The 21,210-nt window shown below is 46.6% G+C and overlaps 1 protein-coding gene across 1 annotated transcript in view; it reads left to right on the top strand.

The window, feature by feature from the left end:
* Window positions 1-20,254, top strand: part of radil (Ras association and DIL domains) — a gene marked incomplete at both ends in the record, with an annotated part of 71,955 nt that extends 51,701 nt beyond the window's left edge. The window contains 5 exon segments of the mRNA XM_084319478.1: window positions 147-376; window positions 2,476-2,797; window positions 11,031-11,170; window positions 16,723-16,862; window positions 20,155-20,254. Of these exon segments, the coding sequence (XP_084175604.1) occupies window positions 147-376; window positions 2,476-2,797; window positions 11,031-11,170; window positions 16,723-16,862; window positions 20,155-20,254 (932 nt within the window).
* Window positions 20,255-21,210: the final 956 nt, after the last annotated feature.

The following is a 21,210-nucleotide window of genomic DNA, read 5'->3' as shown; positions in this document are numbered from 1 at the left end:
ACAAAACCTGGATAAAAGCGTCAGCTAAATGACTAAATGTAAATGTGTGTGTGTGTGTGTGTGTGTGTGTGTGTGTGTGTGTGTGTGTGTGTGTGTGTGTGTGTGTGTGTGCGTGTGTGCGTGCGTGTGTGTGTGTGTGTGTGCAGTGGACCTCCTGGAGAGCTTTGAGAACCACCCCCCCATCGTGCTGCCCAGCGCCGGCTTCATGGTGGACCTGGACAGTGAGTGCGTGGAGGACAGCATCTACCGCCAGCTGCTCTACGTACGCCACTACCTGTGGGGGCTGCGCACCAAGCCGCACGCCTCCGCCGCGCCCAGCGCCACACACACGCACTCCAACGGGACCAACACCGCCTCCGACTGGCAGGACGCTCAGGTCAGACACTTCAGATGTCTTCGAGTTCGTAAGCTGCCCTCTCGTAAATAATCTGTCGGGTTGGTCTTTTTTAATACTTTAGAGTTATTTTCTGAAACTAAACACGTCTCGTCTGGTAAGCTCTGGGTTTAAAGAGGGTGTTCTGCATGACCGCACGCGGGGAAAACACAACTTTACAGATTTGTCGATTGTACGCCCGGACGCCGAGTTTAGCTCTGACCTTCAGCGATTTGTTTTTGTTTTTTATTTGTATATTTCTGTTTTCCTTCATTTCTTTTTCTGCTGCTTGGTCAACTGTATTCTACTGTCTTCTACTGTCTTCTACTGTATTCTACTGTAATATTATGTTTGCTGTGCAGACAGCAGGGGTCCACATCTCTGGCGTTATCTCCATATGATACAAGTTACACACACATAATCAATACTCACACATACACACTATACACTACACACTACACTACACACACACACACACACACACACACACACACACACACACACTACACACACACCCCTTGCAGTAATCCCAGCCATGTGCCTCAGCATCTGTGGTTCTTCAGCAGTTTCTCGTAATCCCACAGATGAAAGACAAAAACCCTCTACTCTAGCACACACACTCGCGCGCGCGCACACGCATGCACGCGCACACCGACGGTACACTACACACACACACACTTACACATTATACACACACACACTCACAGAGGAACCTAGACGTGGTTAAATCATTGTTAATCTGATCAGTGTTCAGGCTGGCCGTGGGGACGGTTGACCGGACTGTAATCCTGAGTGTTACTGCACCCTTCGCCTGGCAGCGGGTTTCCTATAAGTAATGCAGCTTTTGTAGTACTTTTACGTGGCTAAGTCTCATGCCAGACAACTGAAGATCTGAGTGCTCCTTAAGGCTGTGAGCTGTAAGAGAGAAGGGTAATGTGTAAATGACGTAGGTATGTTGACCACAGCAGATGGTTTGGTTTGTGTCAGCTGCACAGATTACAGCTACTGTTGTTTTTTAAACTTTATGTTCATGGCCGGACTGGGAAATCAATATTCATTATAATGGTAAATGGTAAACCGTGCATTTATATATTATAGCGCTTTTATTCAAGATTCAAGATTGTTTATTGTCATGTAGCACAGTTAAACAGACAGTTTGCCATACAATTACAAGTGCATTGGTTTAGTGCATTTCCTACTTCCGGTTGCTACTGAGCGGACATGTTTGTGCGGACCTGTTCTCCCAAACTGATAAGCAAATGACTGTTTTCATGTTTTCATGTTTTCATTTTTTGCGTTATTTTCATTTTTACGTTATTATTATTATTATTATTATTATTATTATTATTATTATTATTATTATTATTATTATTATTATTATTATTATTATTATTATTATTATTATTATTATTATTATTATTATTATTATTATTATTATTATTATTATTATTATTATTATATTATTATTATTATTATTATTATTTTTTTTTTTTAAACATTGATCTTAACTGATCACTGTGACTTTATTGCTTTTATCGTTATATATGCCTATGTTTGTGTACAGCACTTTGAGCTACATGACATGTATGAAAGGTGCTTTATAAATACTTACTTACTTACTTACTTACTTACTTACTTACTTACTTACTTACTTACTTACTTACTTACTTACTTACTTACTTACTTACTTACTTACTTACTTACTTACTTACTTACTTACTTACTTACTTACTTACTTACTTACTTACTTACTTACTTACAATGAAAATCGTACTTTGCTAGTCCATCCTTCACACAAAATCACACACTTAGCAGGCCAGGCCCCAGGAAAACTCCCGGTGCTCCCGCTGGCCAGTCCAGGCCTGTTTATGTTCAATATAGTGGACAAATTACGTTATGTCGCAATTATGATTATTTGTTTAGTGAAGGTGAGGGTCACAGAAACGACATTACGAGTTCCTTGTACACCTTGTCCTTCTTTACTTGTCTGGGTAGTTTAGGTTAACCGAGTAACCAAAACCTTTTTAATAGAATATTTGAATATTGATATGCCTTCAAACCCCCGTCCCTAACGTCCTGGCTCCGTCTCGTCCCACCTCCAGAGGGACCCGCCGCCTCCAGCCCACAGCAGCCCTCGCTCCGCGGGTAGCGACGTAGCGGGGGAGACGGGGGAGGAGAGAGGGCGGGACAGACCCTCTGGCCAATCGTACAGCAGCCTGAGAAGGAACGGCACCGTCTCCTCCCACCCTCGACCGGCCAACCCCGACCCTACCTGCCTCCTGACCCCGCCCCATACGCCGCTGTACCCCGAGGGGGGAGGGCCCGGACAGACCGTAGGCCACTCCCCCCAGACTAACGGCTGCGGCGGCAGGACCGCGGGGGAGTGTAAGAAGCCCAATGGACTCATCAGCAACGGCCTGGAGGGTAGGCTGCCTTCCATGTGTCTCGTGCTTCCTGCGGTGTGTGTGGTCTCTAGGGCTGAGCCCAAACGTTCGAACGTTCGAACCTTCGTTCGTTACATTGGCATTCGAATTATTATTATACATTTTTTTTTTATCCTCTCTTTCTCCGATTTTTTTCTGCTTTCTCCCCGTCCCAATTTAGTCGTTGTGCCAATTCCCCCCCTCCCCTACCTGTTTGTTGTGCGCATGTTCTCCTACGGGTCGGTACAAGGGAATCCTGAAGTCATCCGCACGCTTCCTCCGACACGCGCGGCGACAGCCAGTGACTCTCTTTTTTCACCTGGCAGCGAGGACTCTCATTGGTGAAGTGTAACGTGTGGGAGGTCACGCTGCCTTCATCAAGTCCTGCCTCCGCTGAGCAAGCGCCCAGACCTGACCTGTAGGTCCACAACGCCAGATTCCCACCCATGACTTCCCTCCCCCTAACCCAGCCAAACGGGTTAGTATAGCGATCAGCCCAAGCCCAGGCAATGGGGCATTCGAATTCTAAATCAACATTCAAAATTTAAATTTTTTATAAAAAACTATATATATATATATATTTTTTTTTTCTATTCATTCTGTTTAAACCAATGGGGTTTTTCTTCACAGTTGCAGATAAAGATTAGGCTACACTAATATTATAGTTTAAAAAAAAACTGATGCGTTATATTTATTAAAGAAACTTGATTTAATTTAAAAAAATACTAATTTAATCAGATTCATTCTTTATTCAAATTGAGGATTTAGTTTAAAAAAAGAAAAGTATAATTTTTCTTTTTTTTAATACGTTTTTTTTTATTAAAAACGAAGGTTCGAACATTCGTTCGAAAAACCCTGTCGAAGTTCAAATCCCAAAAACTGGCTTCGGGGACAGCCTAAGGTGCTCCCATAGTTGAGCGGACTGTACACGGACTGGACTCTGCGGAGGTCCACTGGACTCTTTGAGCTTTCATAGTCGAGCGGATCTCCGCGGACCAATTTCCTACATGTCTCGCGCCAGTTTACACTAGTTTACACCTCGCGCCAGTTTGTGTGACACCAAGTGGGCGCCGCGGACGTCCACGCGTCAGAAAATAGGAGCTTCGCACTTGAACTCTGCGTTGGGTCTGCTTTGAGTACCCTTTGGGTCAGCTTTGAGCCCGCGGGAGTCTGCTCCGTGTACGGTCCGCTCGACTATGGAAGCACCTTTAGTGGTGTCTATGGTAGAGAAGTGGTGTAGGCTGCCTTCCATGTGTCTCGTGCTTCCTGTGGTGTGTGTGGTCTCTACGGTAGAGACGTGGTGTAGGCTGCCTTCCATGTGTCTCGTGCTTCCTGTGGTGTGTGTGGTCTCTACGGTAGAGACGTGGTGTAGGCTGCCTTCCATGTGTCTCGCGCTTCCTGCGGTGTGTGTGGTGTCTACGGTAGAGACGTGGTCTTTACGCACGGTCCCTCGCGTAAACATCAGGTAGTTTCCTACTTATTAGGAATGGGCATCGATTTTTGGATATTCGAATAAATCGTTAAATTATCACAAAAATCGAATTGTTTATGCGAATATCGTTTTTTATATTTTCCTTTGTTTTCACTGGCACCTAGTGTTTTGAGGGGGGGACCCAATTAACTGTAACACCGCTGAACGCATGCTGGGTACAGGTAGCTAGCCAGGTAGCATCCTGGTTCTGTCTGTTAACAGCTGGGGCAACAGAAAATAAAGATGAAGAAAGAGAGATTGGAGATGTACACAGGCCCTACACAGGCCCTACACAGGCCCTACACAGGCCCTACACAGACCCTACACAGACCCTACACAGACCCTACACAGGCCCTACACAGACCCTACACAGGCCCTACACAGACCCTACACAGACCCTACACAGGCCCTACACAGGCCCTACACAGACCCTACACAGGCCCTACACAGGCCCTACACAGACCCTACACAGGCCCTACACAGACCCTACACAGACCCTACACAGGCCCTACACAGGCCCTACACAGACCCTACACAGACCCTACACAGACCCCACACAGACCCTACACAGACCCCACACAGACCCTACACAGGCCCTACACAGACCCTACACAGACCCTACACAGGCCCTACACAGGCCCTACACAGAGACCCTACACAGACCCTACACAGACCCTACACAGACCCTACACAGACCCTACACAGACCCTACACAGGCCCTACACAGGCCCTACACAGACCCTACACAGGCCCTACACAGACCCTACACAGGCCCTACACAGACCCTACACAGACCCTACACAGGCCCTACACAGACCCTACACAGGCCCTACACAGGCCCTACACAGGCCCTACACAGGCCCTACACAGACCCTACACAGGCCCTACACAGGCCCTACACAGACCCTACACAGGCCCTACACAGACCCTACACAGACCCTACACAGACCTATACACAGGCCCTACACAGACCCTACACAGGCCCTACACAGGCCCTACACAGACCCTACACAGGCCCTACACAGGCCCTACACAGACCCTACACAGGCCCTACACAGACCCTACACAGACCCTACACAGACCTATACACAGACCTACACAGACCCTACACAGGCCCTACACAGACCCTACACAGACCCTACACAGACCCTACACAGACCTATACACAGGCCCTACACAGACCCTACACAGACCCTACACAGACCTATACACAGGCCCTACACAGGCCCTACACAGACCCTACACAGACCCTACACAGACCTATACACAGGCTGCCAATTGTGCAATATCACCATTGATGCTGTTGTTGCAGGGACGTGTTTTTGCTGTGCTGTCTGGCACTTTACCTCATACTCAGCCCCTCTTTCTCTCCCTTTTACTCTCCTTTGCAACTTGTCTTGCCGTGTTGAGCTCTCATTGTCTAAATTATGGTCTAAAGCAAAGCACGACATAGGTGGAGACAACAGACCACATATGAGTTGCTTAAAGCAATCAATAACTCACAACGCCAACACTTCACAAACACTGGTCTTATCGTGTATCACAGCGGATGCAGGCTATGACAAAATACAGTGTGCAATATCAGCATCATCATGGCAGGTGATAAAACAGCCATGCTTACAGCAAGTTCCTCTCCATTTCCCTCTCAATCACTTGTGCACACACACACACAGCAAATTGGGGTGGGGGGGGGAATCAATAGAATATTTTGCAGACACGTTGCCAGGAAAAATTGTTTCTGTAGGTTTTGCAGAACACATTAGTCATTCCTTGGCGTTTCCAGGTTGAAAGAGCAGAATCCACTTTCAGTTTCAGAAACAGTGACATCCTGCCGCCTCCAGTCCAAGACAAAACAATAAATACAAATAAATACTATAAAAACTAAATAAAAGCTCTTTTGTCTCGTCAAACGTCGTAGTATACTCTGTCAAAATTAGATAAACTCCCAGAGAGGCTTAAAGATTCAACAGGAAACCTGATGGCTCTACAGCTAGCTAAGCATGCTAGCTGTCTACGCCTCGCTCATGAGATGGTAGGTTACTAGGTGACGTTAGTGGACCGAACCACTGTGGCAGAATCTTTATTTATTTTTTACCTACTTTTTCTCCCCCCTTTTTTCTGTATTTTTCTCCCATCCCAATTTAGTCGTTATGCCAATTCCCTTCCTGGTCGTTGCGTGCATTTCCCCCCCACTTGCCGGCCTAGGGATGGTTGATAGATACTATCACATGTCTCCTCCGATACATGTGGAGTCAGCCAGCCGCTTCCTTTCACCTGACAGCGAGGACTCTCACTGGGGGAGGGTAACACGTGGGAGGATCACACTACTTCCCCAGTTCCCTCCCTCGCTGAGCAGGCGCCCCGACCGAACTGTGTAGGAGTCGCTGTTTACAACGACCAGGATACACACCCCACCCACCGGCTTCCCACCCGCTAACACTGCCAATTGTGTTAGTATGGACGACCGACCAAGCCGGAGGTACCGCTGACAGCTGGATTCGATACCAGTGTCTCTGCGGTGGTATAGGCAGGTGCTTAGTCTGCTGCGCTACCCGGCCGCCCTGTGTGGCAGAATCTTTTGAAACATAACATTGCATTGTTTTGCATCTATAATTAGCACATTATTTGATAGAATGTCAATAGAAAATGCATTAAAAATGGAACTTACAAAAAGGGAACTTTAGACCCTATGCGTACGCGTGCCTGCTGTGTAGAACCACACAGACTACAAGAAGTAAGATAAGATTATTGATCCCCTTGGGGAAATTCAGTATGAACACGTTTTATATTCTACATAGAGAGCAATAGACACCATATACACCACCAGTGTTCACTGTTTAGACCTTTTCAACGTTTCAAAACTATTCCACGATATGTACGCCTGCATATGGTGCCAGTCGTGTTGCTATACGCTGGTCGTTGATGGATGAGAGTATGGATGACACGTCTACTACTACAGGCCCTGGAGTTGACTGACCGTGTCCAGTTACACTGTTTGACTCCTGCAGCCCACGCTTTGCGCTGGATTGTCCCTTCAGGAGAACGGCAGACGGTACGTTTGTACCTGTGAGCAAGTCAGGTGTTCCTGTAACTCCTTTAAACAGTTGCTGGTAGTGCTGTCACTCATTTACATTTACATTTACATTTAGTCATTTAGCTGACGCTTTTATCCAAAGCGACTTACAAGTTCTGTGCGACAAGACAGCAAGAAGGGTATAACTCTATCAGCTGAGTAACAATGTTCATCAAAGTGTTGCGTGTTACAGTGTAGGTTAGTTTATTAGGACAAGTGCATGACATTAAGGTTAGTCAGGGTTAGATTTTTTTTTTTTTTTTTTTTTTTTTTTTTTTTATCATTTCAGATTACATTTTTTTTTCTAATTAATTACAGGATTTGTAATTAATTCATCTAATTAATCGCATTTTAATCGCATAACGATTTTAGGCCTGATATTTTATATTCTATAATCCTATTTCAAATGGCATGTGTCCGGATGGCAGAATTCAGTACTGTATCTACAAAACCTTCTGTTTAATTATCTTCCCTTTATTCATGTGCTTAGATTTTTCAGGTCTGGTCAATTTTAACATGGTGTTATTCACAGTCAAAAAGAAGAAGAAAAAAAAAGAATTGAATTGATATTCTCATTTGGTTCATTACAATTTATCGTATTTCTGACACTGGGAATACATTCCCTGAGATCTATAGATGTCCCTAGAATCAGATACCAAGAACATGCAAATGGGCCATTTAAAAAAAAAGTTTGTAAATGTTTATTCTACGTTCTTATGGAATGAATGAGATTAAAACAATTTAAATTTTAATTTAAATTTAAAAACATGTATTATTATTTTTTTAATACATTTTTAGTTGATTTTCATAACGCGATAATTTGCTGTGTAATTAATTAATCTAATTAACGCGATAAACTGACAGCCCTAGTTGCTGGTAAAGTGAAATCCAGGACTTAGGTTTAGCGTTTCCTTAGCTGATCATCAGCTGTTTTCATGTTTAAACATTGCAGAGCGGATGTTCTACTGAAACACTGATGTCGAATACCTAGGAACTAGTCTGACTTACAGGATGTTGCGGCAATTTCCTTATCCACCCTTTTTTTTTTTACCCTTTCCAAAATCTCCATCACTAGGATCAACAACAACAGGTCTTGGACCTACAGTAGCAGGCAACACTCTCATGATGGAAACCTTTCCCCTGGCACTATCTTGGGCTTAGCGCCTCCCTAGATGATTGTGATTGGATTGAGAAATACGGATATGGATTGTACAAACAACCTAGAATGTGTTTTTTTCTCCAGCTAGTGTGCAATAATAATGGGTTCTACTACGTCTCTATTCTGCCGATACGATGATATGAAAACACAGTTGAAAAGGTCTATACTGTATATACACCCATATACAGTAGGATACAGCAGTGCACACCATACACAGTCATGCAGACACATCATACACTATGTATATACTAGTGATAGACTGATTAATTGGTCAGATATATGAAATGTTGAAATAACAATCGATAACCGTTCCCACGTGGCTGATTAGCAAAAATTTTAGTGTTCCCCCTTGTGTCAAATCAATGTAGAGAATGTTTTTCTGTCCCATTTGATAACATTCAATTGTTTTTTTAATCAGATGTAAAAGAAACGGCTCTCTAAATATCGCTATAAGCATCGGCCACTGAAAAGCCCATATCGGTCGACCACCAGTATATATACTGTACATATCTATACACTATTTCAATGATTTAGGTCGGAAATTGCACATGAACTATACAAGTGCATCATACGAGGACAGAAATCAATGCTACACATGAGATAAGATAAGATAAGATAAGATAAGATATTCCTTTATTAATCCCCTTGGGGAAATTCGTGACACACACATACAGCTCAACGTCTCATAAATGATATTAACAACAACACAATCATTACATTTTTACAGTAACAATGGCACAGCATAAATTCAACAGACATGTACATTTGTTGACACATGTCAGCATTACAGGAGGCCTGAGACACTGTATGCGATAGTCGGCTGCATTCCACCATGTGAACACAGTGGATCGCGCCTGGTGAACTGGAGGGAGGGCGGAGTGGGGGGGGGGGGGGGGGGGGCATTGGAAATTCGGGTAAGGAATTTGGTTGTGGAGCAGTCAAGGGGGGGCCCCCACCGTCGAGCATCAGAGGCAGCCTACGTATGGCTGTGGCGCCAGATGAGTCACAACAGCAGGTGCGGATGGGGTGGGGGGGGTGGGTGGGGGGGTGGGGGTAGGGGGGGGCCTCATCAATCTTATCGCTTCCAGCTAGTACAGACCGTCTCCTCTTTCCCAGAATCACACATCGCCGGAGAGTCAACTCCTCCGCGTTGACCTTGGCCTCGGTCCGTTCCACAGCAGAAAGGATAAGGAGTGGTGATACAAAGTCATAGCGAAAGATCTCAGTGATCCCGTCTAGTAAGACAGTAGTAGGCTGTGAGTGTGAGACTGAATATTATGCTACAACATGGGATACAATGAATTCACATGTGTGTGTTTGTGGCTTTGGGTCCCGCCGGCCACGCTGATCTGTTGTGGTCGTCCATCTACTGTATGTTTGTTTTTAATTATTTTGCAATGAAAATGTCAAATTGAAAACAAACCACCGGACAGCTATTACCTTCCTTCTGTTGTGTCTCCATGTTGTGATGGATCAGTGTGTGGTCGCTCCCGTATTCTACTGATGTGGGAATGTGACACTGAGACCCTATAGCTGCTGCATCTCCCCTCTAGTCTCTCTCTCCTGGTCTCTCCCTCCTTGTGTCTCCCTCATTGTGTCTCTCTCCTTGTCTCTCTCTCCTTGTCTCTCCCTCCTTGTGTCTCTCTCCTTGTGTCTCCCTCCTTGTGTCTCTCTCCTTGTCTCTCCCTCCTTGTCTCTCCCTCCTTGTCTCTCTCTCCTTGTGTCTCCCTCCTGGTCTCTCCCTCCTTGTCTCTCCCTCCTTGTGTCTCCCTCCCTCCATCCCTATTGGTCTCTCCCTCCCTCCCTCCTGGTCTCTCCCTCTCTCCTGGTCTCTCCCTCCCTCCCTCCTGGTCTCTCCCTCTCTCCTGGTCTCTCCCTCCCTCCCTCCTGGTCTCTCCCTCTCACCCTCCCTCCCTCCTGGTCTCTCCCTCCCTCCCTCCCTCCCCCTGGTCTCTCCCTCCCTTCACTGTGTCTGTCACACAACAGGTACAGTACAGCCTCTCTAGACAAACCCTCTCGGGTCACTAGTGATAATTATTCAAATACTGCACCGACACTTATTTTAATTGGGGCTTTTTATCGCATATTAATATGGAAATTCCCAACACTTCTGCACAATTACTATAACATTATTTCCGCCTGGCAGCAGAATTTGTTCATTATGGCCATTCCAGTTCAGAAGTCTAAGGGACAGATAATTGCGTTTATACTATAATAATAATAATAAAAACCGCTTGAGCAGGTGAGCGCCTGGGCTGTACTGTGCAGTCACACTATGTTGTGTGCGAGTGTGACCTCTGTTGGTGATGGTGAGAACTGCATGTCTGTATGTAGGTGTGTCCCTGCATGTGTGAGCGCACGGCTTTGTAGCTATTAGGCTATTAGGTATTTAAATGTGTCTTCTGCACAGATGTTATGTGTCGTCCAACCCTATAGCGAGACCCTGTAGCTGTGTCTGTGTGGTTTTGTGTGTGTGTGTGTGTGTGTGTGTGTGTATGGTTGTGTGTGTGTGCACGTGTGTTCCTCTGCAGGGTGTGTTAGTGGGTGTGACTTCCCCTTCCCTGTCCCCTCCCCCGGAGCCCCTCCCCCCCCTGATGACTTGTGTGTGGTGTTTGTAGTGGAACTGGACAAGGGACCGTTTGGACTGGGCATGGGACTCATAGATGGACTGGTGAGTGGACACACACACACATACACACACTCACACACACACACTCACACTCACACACACACATACACACACTCGCACAGCACACACACACACAACACACATACACACACACTCGCACAGCACACACACACACACTCACACACACACACACACACACACATACACACACTCACACACACACACACTCGCACAGCACACACACACAACACACACACACACTCACTCACTAGCACAAAACACACACACACACACTCACTCGCACAAAACACACACAAGACACACAGACACATGCAACACATAAATGTCACATAAATGTCATGATGTCATGTATGTCGTGTATGTCATAAATGTCACTATGAATTGAAAATGGGGGACCCTGATGTAAACAAGACGAAAGTCCTTCTCTGGTTTGCATCCCCTTAACAATTGTGTACTGTGTATTGAGCTGTACTGTACTGTACCCATTCTGCAATCTGTTAAATAAAGGTTTCATTCATTAATTCACACACGACACACACACACACACACACACATGCAAACATACATTTTAAATGCTTTATTGTAATCGTGCAATGCAATTAGATACACTGTATATAAATAGCAACACAAGTAGAAAAGTGTAGTGGTTACATTGCAACAGGTGATTGTAATCTAGTGAATTGATTCAGGGTAAACAAAGCAGAGAGCCAGAGGGGGGGGGGGGGAGAGAGAGAGAGAGAGAGAGAGAGAGAGAGAGAGAGAGAGAGAGAGAGAGAGAGAGAGAGAGACATGAGGAAGAGAGAGAGAGAGAGACATGAGGAAGAGAGAGAGAGAGACATGAGGAAGAGAGAGAGAGAGAGACATGAGGAAGAGAGAGAGAGAGAGAGAGACACGAGGAAGAGAGACATGAGAAAGAGACATGAGGAAGAGAGAGAGAGAGACATGAGGAAGAGAGACATGAGAAAGAGGGAGAGAGAGAGAGAGAGAGAGAGAGAGAGAGAGAGAGAGAGAGAGAGAGAGAGAGAGAGAGAGAGAGAGAGAGAGAGAGACAGACACGAGAGTGAGAGAGGGAGAAAGAGGGAGAGAGACAGACACGAGAGTGAGAGAGAGGGAGAAAGAGGGAGAGAGACAGACACGAGAGAGAGAGAGGGAGAAAGAGGGAGAGAGACAGACACGAGAGTGAGAGAGAGGGAGAAAGAGGGAGAGAGACAGACACAAGAGAGAGAGAGGGAGAAAGAGGGAGAGAGACAGACACGAGAGTGAGAGAGGGAGAAAGAGGGAGAGAGACAGACATGAGAGAGAGAGAGAGAGAGAGGGAGAAAGAGGGAGAGAGACAGACACGAGAGAGAGAGAGGGAGAAAGAGAGAGGGAGAAAGAGGGAGAGAGACAGACACGAGAGTAAGAGAGAGGGAGAAAGAGGGAGAGAGAAAGAGGGAGAGAGACAGACACGAGAGTGAGAGAGAGACACAAGAGAGAGAGAGAAAGAGGGAGAGAGACAGACACGAGAGTGAGAGAGAGACACAAGAGAGAGAGAGAGAGGGAGAAAGAGGGAGAAAGAGGGAGAGAGACAGACACGAGAGTGAGAGAGAGGGAGAAAGAGGGAGAGAGACAGACACGAGAGTGAGAGAGGGAGAAAGAGGGAGAGAGAAAGAGGGAGAGAGACAGACACGAGAGTGAGAGAGAGGGAGAAAGAGGGAGAGAGAAAGAGGGAGAGAGACAGACACGAGAGTGAGAGAGAGGGAGAAAGAGGGAGAGAGAAAGAGGGAGAGAGACAGACACGAGAGTGAGAGAGACACAAGAGAGAGAGAGAGGGAGAAAGAGAGAGGGAGAAAGAGGGAGAGAGACAGACACGAGAGTGAGAGAGAGGGAGAAAGAGGGAGAGAGAAAGAGGGAGAGAGACAGACACGAGAGTGAGAGAGACACAAGAGAGAGAGAGAGGGAGAAAGAGGGAGAAAGAGGGAGAGAGACAGACATGAGAGAGAGAGAGGGAGAAAGAGAGAGGGAGAAAGAGGGAGAGAGACAGACACGAGAGTGAGAGAGAGGGAGAAAGAGGGAGAGAGACAGACACGAGAGTGAGAGAGGGAGAAAGAGGGAGAGAGAAAGAGGGAGAGAGACAGACACGAGAGTGAGGAGAGAGACACAAGAGAGAGAGAGAGGGAGAAAGAGAGAGGGAGAAAGAGGGAGAGAGACAGACACGAGAAGTGAGAGAGAGGGAGAAAGAGGGAGAGAGAAAGAGGGAGAGAGAGAGACAGACACGAGAGTGAGAGAGACACAAGAGAGAGAGAGAGGGAGAAAGAGGGAGAAAGAGGGAGAGAGACAGACTACGAGAGTGAGAGAGACACAAGAGAGAGAGGGAGAAAGAGGGAGAGAGACAGAGAGAGGGAGAGAGACAGACTGAGAGAGGGAGAGAGCGGGAAGAGAGACAGACAGAGAGAGAGAAGACAAAGGCAAGGTTTTGGCTAACTGCAGTGTTTGTCAATGAATAGCTCCACTAAAGCTCCATCACTTAGTGAGGCCTGTTGTCGCAGCTCTTCAGATGGGGTTGTGGTAACATGCCTTGCTGACAGCTCGGTGGGTTGGTGGTTGGTGCTTGGCATGGCAGTAGAGAGGCTGTGGGTTCGAATCTTGTAGACCCAGTGGCAACCGCAGGGTCCTCTACCTTTCCACAGTGCTTCAGTGTTACGCTGAGGTCTTCCATAGATTCAATATGCAATTCAAGATTTGAAAGCAAGGCGATTCAAAACGCTGAGTTATACACTGTACACACTCTACATCACCAATGCCAGCATTCTACACAATCATGACCTGAAACAGAATCCACACTGTCTGGGTGTTTTTGTGGCACATTAACCCTTTCACTACCACACTACAGAAGGTTAACCCTTTCACTACCACACTACAGAAGGTTAACCTTTCACTACCACACCACCGAATGTTAACCAGTGTGGTGGTTATGAAAGGGTTAACCCTTTGTCGTGCGGCAGTGAAAGGGTTAACATTCTGTAGTGCGGTAGTGAAAGGATTAACCGTCTGTAGTGTGGTAGTGAAAGGGTTAACCGTCTATAGTGTGGTAGTGAAAGGGTTAACTGTCTGTAGTGTGGTAGTGAAAGGGTTAACCATCTGTAGTGTGGCAGTGAAAGGGTTAAGAGACACCAGAACAGCTTTCTGTCTCTGTCAGGATGTTGTCTACACACGGCTACATAATCTCACACACGTCCAAAAACGCCAATCAGTTTTGCGCACATTAGTTTAGTTTGACAGTTATTGAGAGTCAATTAATATGGCCACCAGTGATGTCATCGGGGACATTGAATACATGTGTTGTGTTAATTACACCTCCATGAAATGATGTAAATGGCAAAACAGCAATTTTACATTTACATTTGGTCATTTAGCATCAGCTAAAAGCGACTTACAGCAGTCAGCAGGAAGGGTACAACTCTGGCAGCTAAGGGTAATTGTTCGTCAAACAGTGTTGAACTTGAGTGCATAGTAGTATAGACATTATTAGCATAGTAGGTAGTAATATATGCAAGGTGGTAGATTCCTTAGTATCAGAGTGCATAATAATAGAAGACAGTACGAAGGTTAGTCGTTTTTTTTCTTCTTCACAATACCATATCTTATAGAGGTGACAGTGGATCAGGAGGTAGAGCGTTGTCTGGTAATCCGGAGGTTCCCGGTTCGATTCCCGCTCCTCCCGGGCAGCATGTAAAAGTGTCCTTGAGCAAGACACTTAACTCCTAATTGCTCCCGATGAGCAGGTCGGCACCTTGCATGGTCGCCTCCGCCTTCGGTGTGTGAATGTGTGAGTGAATGGGTAAGATGTGAGGAACAAATTGTAAAGCGCTTTGGATAAAAGCTGCTATATAAATGCACCATGTATAGGGACGGCTACCTTATCATTTCATGGTGCTGTAATTAACACAACACAAGGATCCAGTGTCCCCGATGACATCACTGGTGGCCACATTCAAACTCATTCAGGGTGGACTTTCCCTTTAACCCTTTCACTGCCACACGACAAAGGGTTAACCCTTTCAAAACCACACAAGGTTAACCGTCTGTAGTGTGGTAGTGAAAGGTTAACCGTCTGTAGTGTGGTAGTGAAAGGTTAACCTTCTGTAGTGTGGTAGTGAAAACGTTAACCGTCTGTAGTGTGGTTGTGAAAGGTTAACCGTCTGTAGTGTGGTAGTGAAAGGTTAACCTTCTGTAGTGTGTTTGTGAAAGGTTAACCTTCTGTAGTGTGGTAGTGAAAGGTTAACCTTCTGTAGTGTGGTAGTGAAAGGTTAACCTTCTGTAGTGTGGTAGTGAAAGGTTAACCGTCTGTAGTGTGGTAGTGAAAGGTTAACCTTCTGTAGTGTTGTAGTGAAAGGTTAACCTTCTGTAGTGTGGTAGTGAAAGGTTAACCTTCTGTAGTGTGGTAGTGAAAGGTTAACCTTCTGTAGTGTGGTAGTGAAAGGTTTACCGTTTGTAGTGTGGTAGTGAAAGGTTAACCTTCTGTGGTGTGGTAGTGAAAGGGTTAACCTTCTGTAGTGTGGTAGTGAAAGGTTAACCTTCTGTAGTGTGGTAGTGAAAGGTTAACCGTCTGTAGTGTGGTAGTGAGAGGTTAACCTTCTGTAGTGTGGTAGTGAGAGGTTAACCTTCTGTAGTGTGGTAGTGAAAGGTTAACCTTCTGTAGTGTGGTAGTGAGAGGTTAACCTTCTGTAGTGTGGTAGTGAGAGGTTAACCTTCTGTAGTGTGGTAGTGAAAGGTTAACCTTCTGTAGTGTGGTAGTGAAAGGTTAACCTTCTGTAGTGTGGTAGTGAAAGGTTAACCTTCTGTAGTGTGGTAGTGAGAGGTTAACCTTCTGTAGTGTGGTAGTGAAAGGTTAACCTTCTGTAGTGTGGTAGTGAAAGGTTAACCTTCTGTAGTGTGGTAGTGAAAGGTTAACCTTCTGTAGTGTGGTAGTGAGAGGTTAACCTTCTGTAGTGTGGTAGTGAAAGGTTAACCTTCTGTAGTGTGGTAGTGAGAGGTTAACCTTCTGTAGTGTGGTAGTGAAAGGTTAACCTTCTGTAGTGTGGTAGTGAAAGGTTAACCTTCTGTAGTGTGGTAGTGAGAGGTTAACCTTCTGTAGTGTGGTAGTGAAAGGTTAACCTTCTGTAGTGTGGTAGTGAAAGGTTAACCGTCTGTAGTGTGGTAGTGAAAGGTTAACCTTCTGTAGTGTGGTAGTGAAAGGTTAACCTTCTGTAGTGTGGTAGTGAAAGGTTAACCGTCTGTAGTGTGGTAGTGAAAGGTTAACCTTTTGTAGTGTGGTAGTGAAAGGTTAACCGTCTGTAGTGTGGTAGTGAAAGGTTAACCGTCTGTAGTGTGGTAGTGAAAGGTTAACCTTCTGTAGTGTGGTAGTGAAAGGTTAACCTTCTGTAGTGTGGTAGTGAAAGGTTAACCGTCTGTAGTGTGGTAGTGAAAGGTTAACCGTCTGTAGTGTGGTAGTGAAAGGTTAACCTTCTGTAGTGTGGTAGTGAAAGGGTTAAAAGCTCAACACCCTGAATCAGCCGCTCACAGCACCACTGAGCCCCCTCTCTCTCCTGCAGCACACGCCCCTCAACGCTCCAGGGATCTACATCCGGACACTGATCCCCGACGGCCCGGCGGCCTCTGACGGCAGGCTGAGGATTGGAGACCGTATCCTGGCCGTCAACGGCACCAGCCTGATCGGCGCCGACTACCAGAGGTGAGGAACGACTCCTTCAGGGACATCTTCTCCAGGATTTGCTGAGTGTGTTTCCACGCCTAGGGCGGGATCCACAAAGAATGGATTGCACGGTGCTAATTGCACCTTTACTTACAATTCATTATGAATTGAAAATGGGGGACCCTGATGTAAACAAGACGAAAGTCTTTCTCTGGTTTGCATCCCCTTAACAATTGTGTGTATTGAGCCGTACTGTATTGTACCCATTCTGCAATCTGTTAATAAAATGTTCAATCAATCAATCACTGCGCTTGTTTACATCAGGGTCCCCCATTTTCAATTCATAATGAATTGTAAGTAAGGGTGCAATTAGCACTGTGCAATCCACTAGTGTTCCAGATACTAGTTAGCTAATATCAACCCTTTGATGTGTATGATCACAGAAGAACTCGTAAACATTTGACAAAACTCACACCTCTAAGGGTTGAGGTAATTACAGACACAATGTAGATGCAAAAATAGTTTTTTATTAAAGAGGAATACATTTATATTTAGAACTCTATAAAAGCATAAAAAAGCAGGTTTAAATATCCAATGGAATTTTCACTTGCAAAGACATTAAATTAATTCTAATAAATTAACGTTTTACTTCCTAACGGATGTTTTCTGATATGTAATGAAATGGTTTGTTGCTCCTTTTCATCTCGTAGTCGTGCGACCAAATGCAGGACAGCGTGTTGATTTTGTAAAACTGAATAGTGAATACGATATGTGATAATAAAGGTTTACATAATGTATAAAACATTTGATCTAAAAATATAAACATTTAGATTCATTAACTAATGTCTTAAAACAGCACAGTAGGCTTAAGTAGGTCAAATAGAACGAATGTCTGAGCAGCAGAAACACTGCAGAACAGAACAGAAACTGTAGGCCGATGATGAAATGAGGCTGGGCTTACCGCTCCCAAAACAAGACAGTGTTCTCAGCACCATGGAGAGCGCAGTGTGCCATATAGGCCTTTTGAGGAATGTATATTTCTCACTGGACCTCGCTGCTTAGAGCTTTCTGAGAAAGAGAATGTTTATACAACTATTGTGTCAGGTCAGAGAAAAATATAGACCAGACCCATCCCCCCCGCTGAGAAAGATTAATGACCAGAGGTGCGGACGTGAAACGCAGAGATAGGGGAAATACCCTACGCCCCCCCCCCCCACAGATCGCACCCTGTTGCTAGGTGATGGTGGTGTCAGCAGGGGTGGTGCGTTGGTGATTTTAAAGCTGGTTGCACTGTGTGCATAAATGTTCCCTCGCTCAGACTAAAGACAATGCCTGCCTCTACGAATGGAATGTAACACATTTCATTCACAAGTTTTGCGTGAATGTGTCTGAGAACGTATTTGAACACACCTGACGACCTGCGCTGTTGTTATGCAAAGTAGCCCAGGTTGGTACTTACTAGCGAGTTGTCGCGTCGGTCGAGTGCAGCGCATTCCTGTGTGCACGCGCGTGCACATCCGTCCCATGAGCAACGCACCTCTGGGTGTCAGCGGTGGCAGATCGCACCCTGGTGCTAGGTGACGGTGGTGTTGATGGCGGTGTCAGCGGTGGCAGATCGCACCCTGGTGCTAGGGGACGGTGGTGTTGATGGCGGTGTCAGTGGTGGCAGATCGCACCCTGGTGCTAGGTGAGGGTGGTGTTGATGACATTGTCAGTGGTGGCAGATCGCACCCTGGTGCTAGGTGAGGGTGGTGTTGATGACATTGTCAGTGGTGGCAGATCGCACCCTGGTGCTAGGTGACGGTGGTGTTGATGGCGGTGTCAGTAGTGGCAGATCGCACCCTGGTGCTAGGTGAGGGTGGTGTTGATGACGGTGTCAGTGGTGGCAGATCGCACCCTGGTGCTAGGTGAGGGTGGTGTTGATGACGGTGTCAGTGGTGGCAGATCGCACCCTGGTGCTAGGTGAGGGTGGTGTTGATGACGGTGGCAGATCGCACCCTGGTGCTAGGTGAGGGTGGTGTTGATGACGGTGGCAGATCGCACCCTGGTGCTAGGTGAGGGTGGTGTTGATGACGGTGGCAGCGGTGGCAGATCGCACCCTGGTGCTAGGTGAGGGTGGTGTTGATGACGGTGGCAGATCGCACCCTGGTGCTAGGTGAGGGTGGTGTTGATGACGGTGGCAGCGGCGGCTTCTCCACAGCGATACCACGTGTGTCGTACACGGCTCTCAGCCTCTTCAGCCAATCGATCAGATTGATTGATCAGTCCCAGACAGACACGCTCCTCCATCCATACTCTGTCTCTGCTGAGCTTCACATAACTGGATTCTCTCCCTCTGCTCCCCCCCCCCCCCCCTCCTCTCCCTCCGTTTCTCTGGACCTGCTCTCTCACTGCCCCCCCCCCACCCCTCCCCCTCTTCTCTCTCACTGCGCCCCCCCCCCCCACCCCACCCCTCCCCCACTGCCCCCGCCCCACCGGTCTCTTCCTTCCTCTCTCTTCCTCATCACAACCACTCCTCTCTCTGCTCCACTTTCTCACTATCTCATCTCTATCCTCCACCTCTCCTCTCTCTTCCCCCTCTCCTCTTTCTTTCTCTGCCCTGCTCTCTCCCCCCCCACTCTCCCCGCTGTACTCCCTCTCCTCCTCCTCTCCTCTCCCGCTGTACTCCCTCTCCTCCTCCTCTCCTCTCCCGCTGTACTCCCTCTCCTCCTCTCCTCTCCCCTCTCCATCTCCTCTCCCGCTGTACTCCCTCTCCTCCTCTCCTCTCCCCTCTCCATCTCCTCTCCCGCTGTACTCCCTCTCCTCCTCTCCTCTCCCCTCTCCATCTCCTCTCCCGCTGTACTCCCTCTCCTCCTCTCCTCTCCCCTCTCCATCTCCTCTCCCGCTGTACTCCCTCTCCTCCTCCTCCTCCTCTCCTCTCTCCCCATCTCCTCTCCCGCTGTACTCCCTCTCCTCCTCCTCTCCTCTCCCGCTGTACTCCCTCTCCATCTCCTCTCCCGCTGTACTTCCTCTCCTCTCTCCTCTTCCGCTGTACTCCCTCCCCTCCTCCTCTCCTGCTGTACTCCCTCTCCTCCTCCTCTCCTCTCCCCTCCTTCTCCTCCTCCTCTCCCGCTGTACTCCCTCTCCTTCTCCTCCTCCTCTCCTGCTGTACTCCCTCTCCTCCTCCTCTCCCCCTCCTCTCCTCTCCCCTCCTTCTCCTCCTCCTCCTCCTCTCCCGCTGTACTCCCTCTCCTTCTCCTCCTCCTCTCCCGCTGTACTCCCTCTCCTCTCCTCTCCTCTCCTCTCCCCTCCTCTCCCCCCCCCCCCCCCCCCCCCCCTCCTCTCTGTGTAGTGCGGTGGATCTGATCCGGCTGGGAGGTGGTCGGCTGCGTTTCCTGGTGGCCAAGTCTGACCTGGAGGTCTCTGAGAAGATCAGTGCCTCCTCCTGCTGACCTCGCAACACACACACACACACACAGAAATCATGAATGTGAAATCCAGTATCAGCACAGAGCGAACCAATCAGATTGGAGATCCACTCCCGGCCACTCCTACTCTTCCAGGGATAGGGTTTGACAGACAGACAGACGTCTGACTTAATGACCTTGACCATACTGTAGGCTCTGGTAGCTACTAACACAACGCCACAAGAGGTTACTACCACTGCTGCTACTAATGGAAACTAGGGATGTCCGATATTATCGGCCTACCGATATTATCGGCCGATATTGGCATTAAAATGTAATATCGAAAATATCGGTAGCCTATCGGTTACATTTATTTAATTTTTTTAACATTTATTTAACCTTTATTTACCCAGGCAAGCAAGTAAGAACAAATTCTTATTTTATTTATTGTCAAAAGTATGCATAATGTTGTGTTAATTCCATGACAAGAGATATGTAATGTTAATTACCTGAAATTATTCCGTTTTTTGGGTCGGGAAACCCTGCATATATCGGTATTGGTTGATATCGATATCGGAAATTAAGAGTTGGACAATATCGGTATATCGGATATCGGTAAAAAAGCCAATATCGAACATCCCTAATGGAAACCTTTGACAGAATGTTTAGAGGCTCTATTTGTCCTCCATGTTGGAAGAAACAGTGGCTGCTACAGTATGTGTTCATATGAGAACAAGTCAACATTTTTATTATTTGGTTACTTTACCTTATTACTGGATCTAAAAAAAATAAAAAAAAAAAAAAAAAAAAAAAAAAACAGTAAGGTCATGCTTTTCCAGTGTTTGACCTACCTGCACAGAAATTCTGAATTTTCTTTTCGAAAGTGGTTACCAATGGTTACAGGCAGCCATGTTGGAAGAAATACGCCCCCACACAAACATTCTGTGCAAGGCCTCTATTGCAGTTAGCTCTTTTTTATTTTTTTTGCCATTCAATTTTAT

Source organism: Notolepis coatsorum, assembly GCF_963971535.1.
Source record: "Notolepis coatsorum genome assembly, chromosome: 7".
Classification (NCBI taxonomy): domain Eukaryota; kingdom Metazoa; phylum Chordata; class Actinopteri; order Aulopiformes; family Paralepididae; genus Notolepis; species Notolepis coatsorum.
This window is presented reverse-complemented; position numbering and strand designations above follow the sequence as displayed.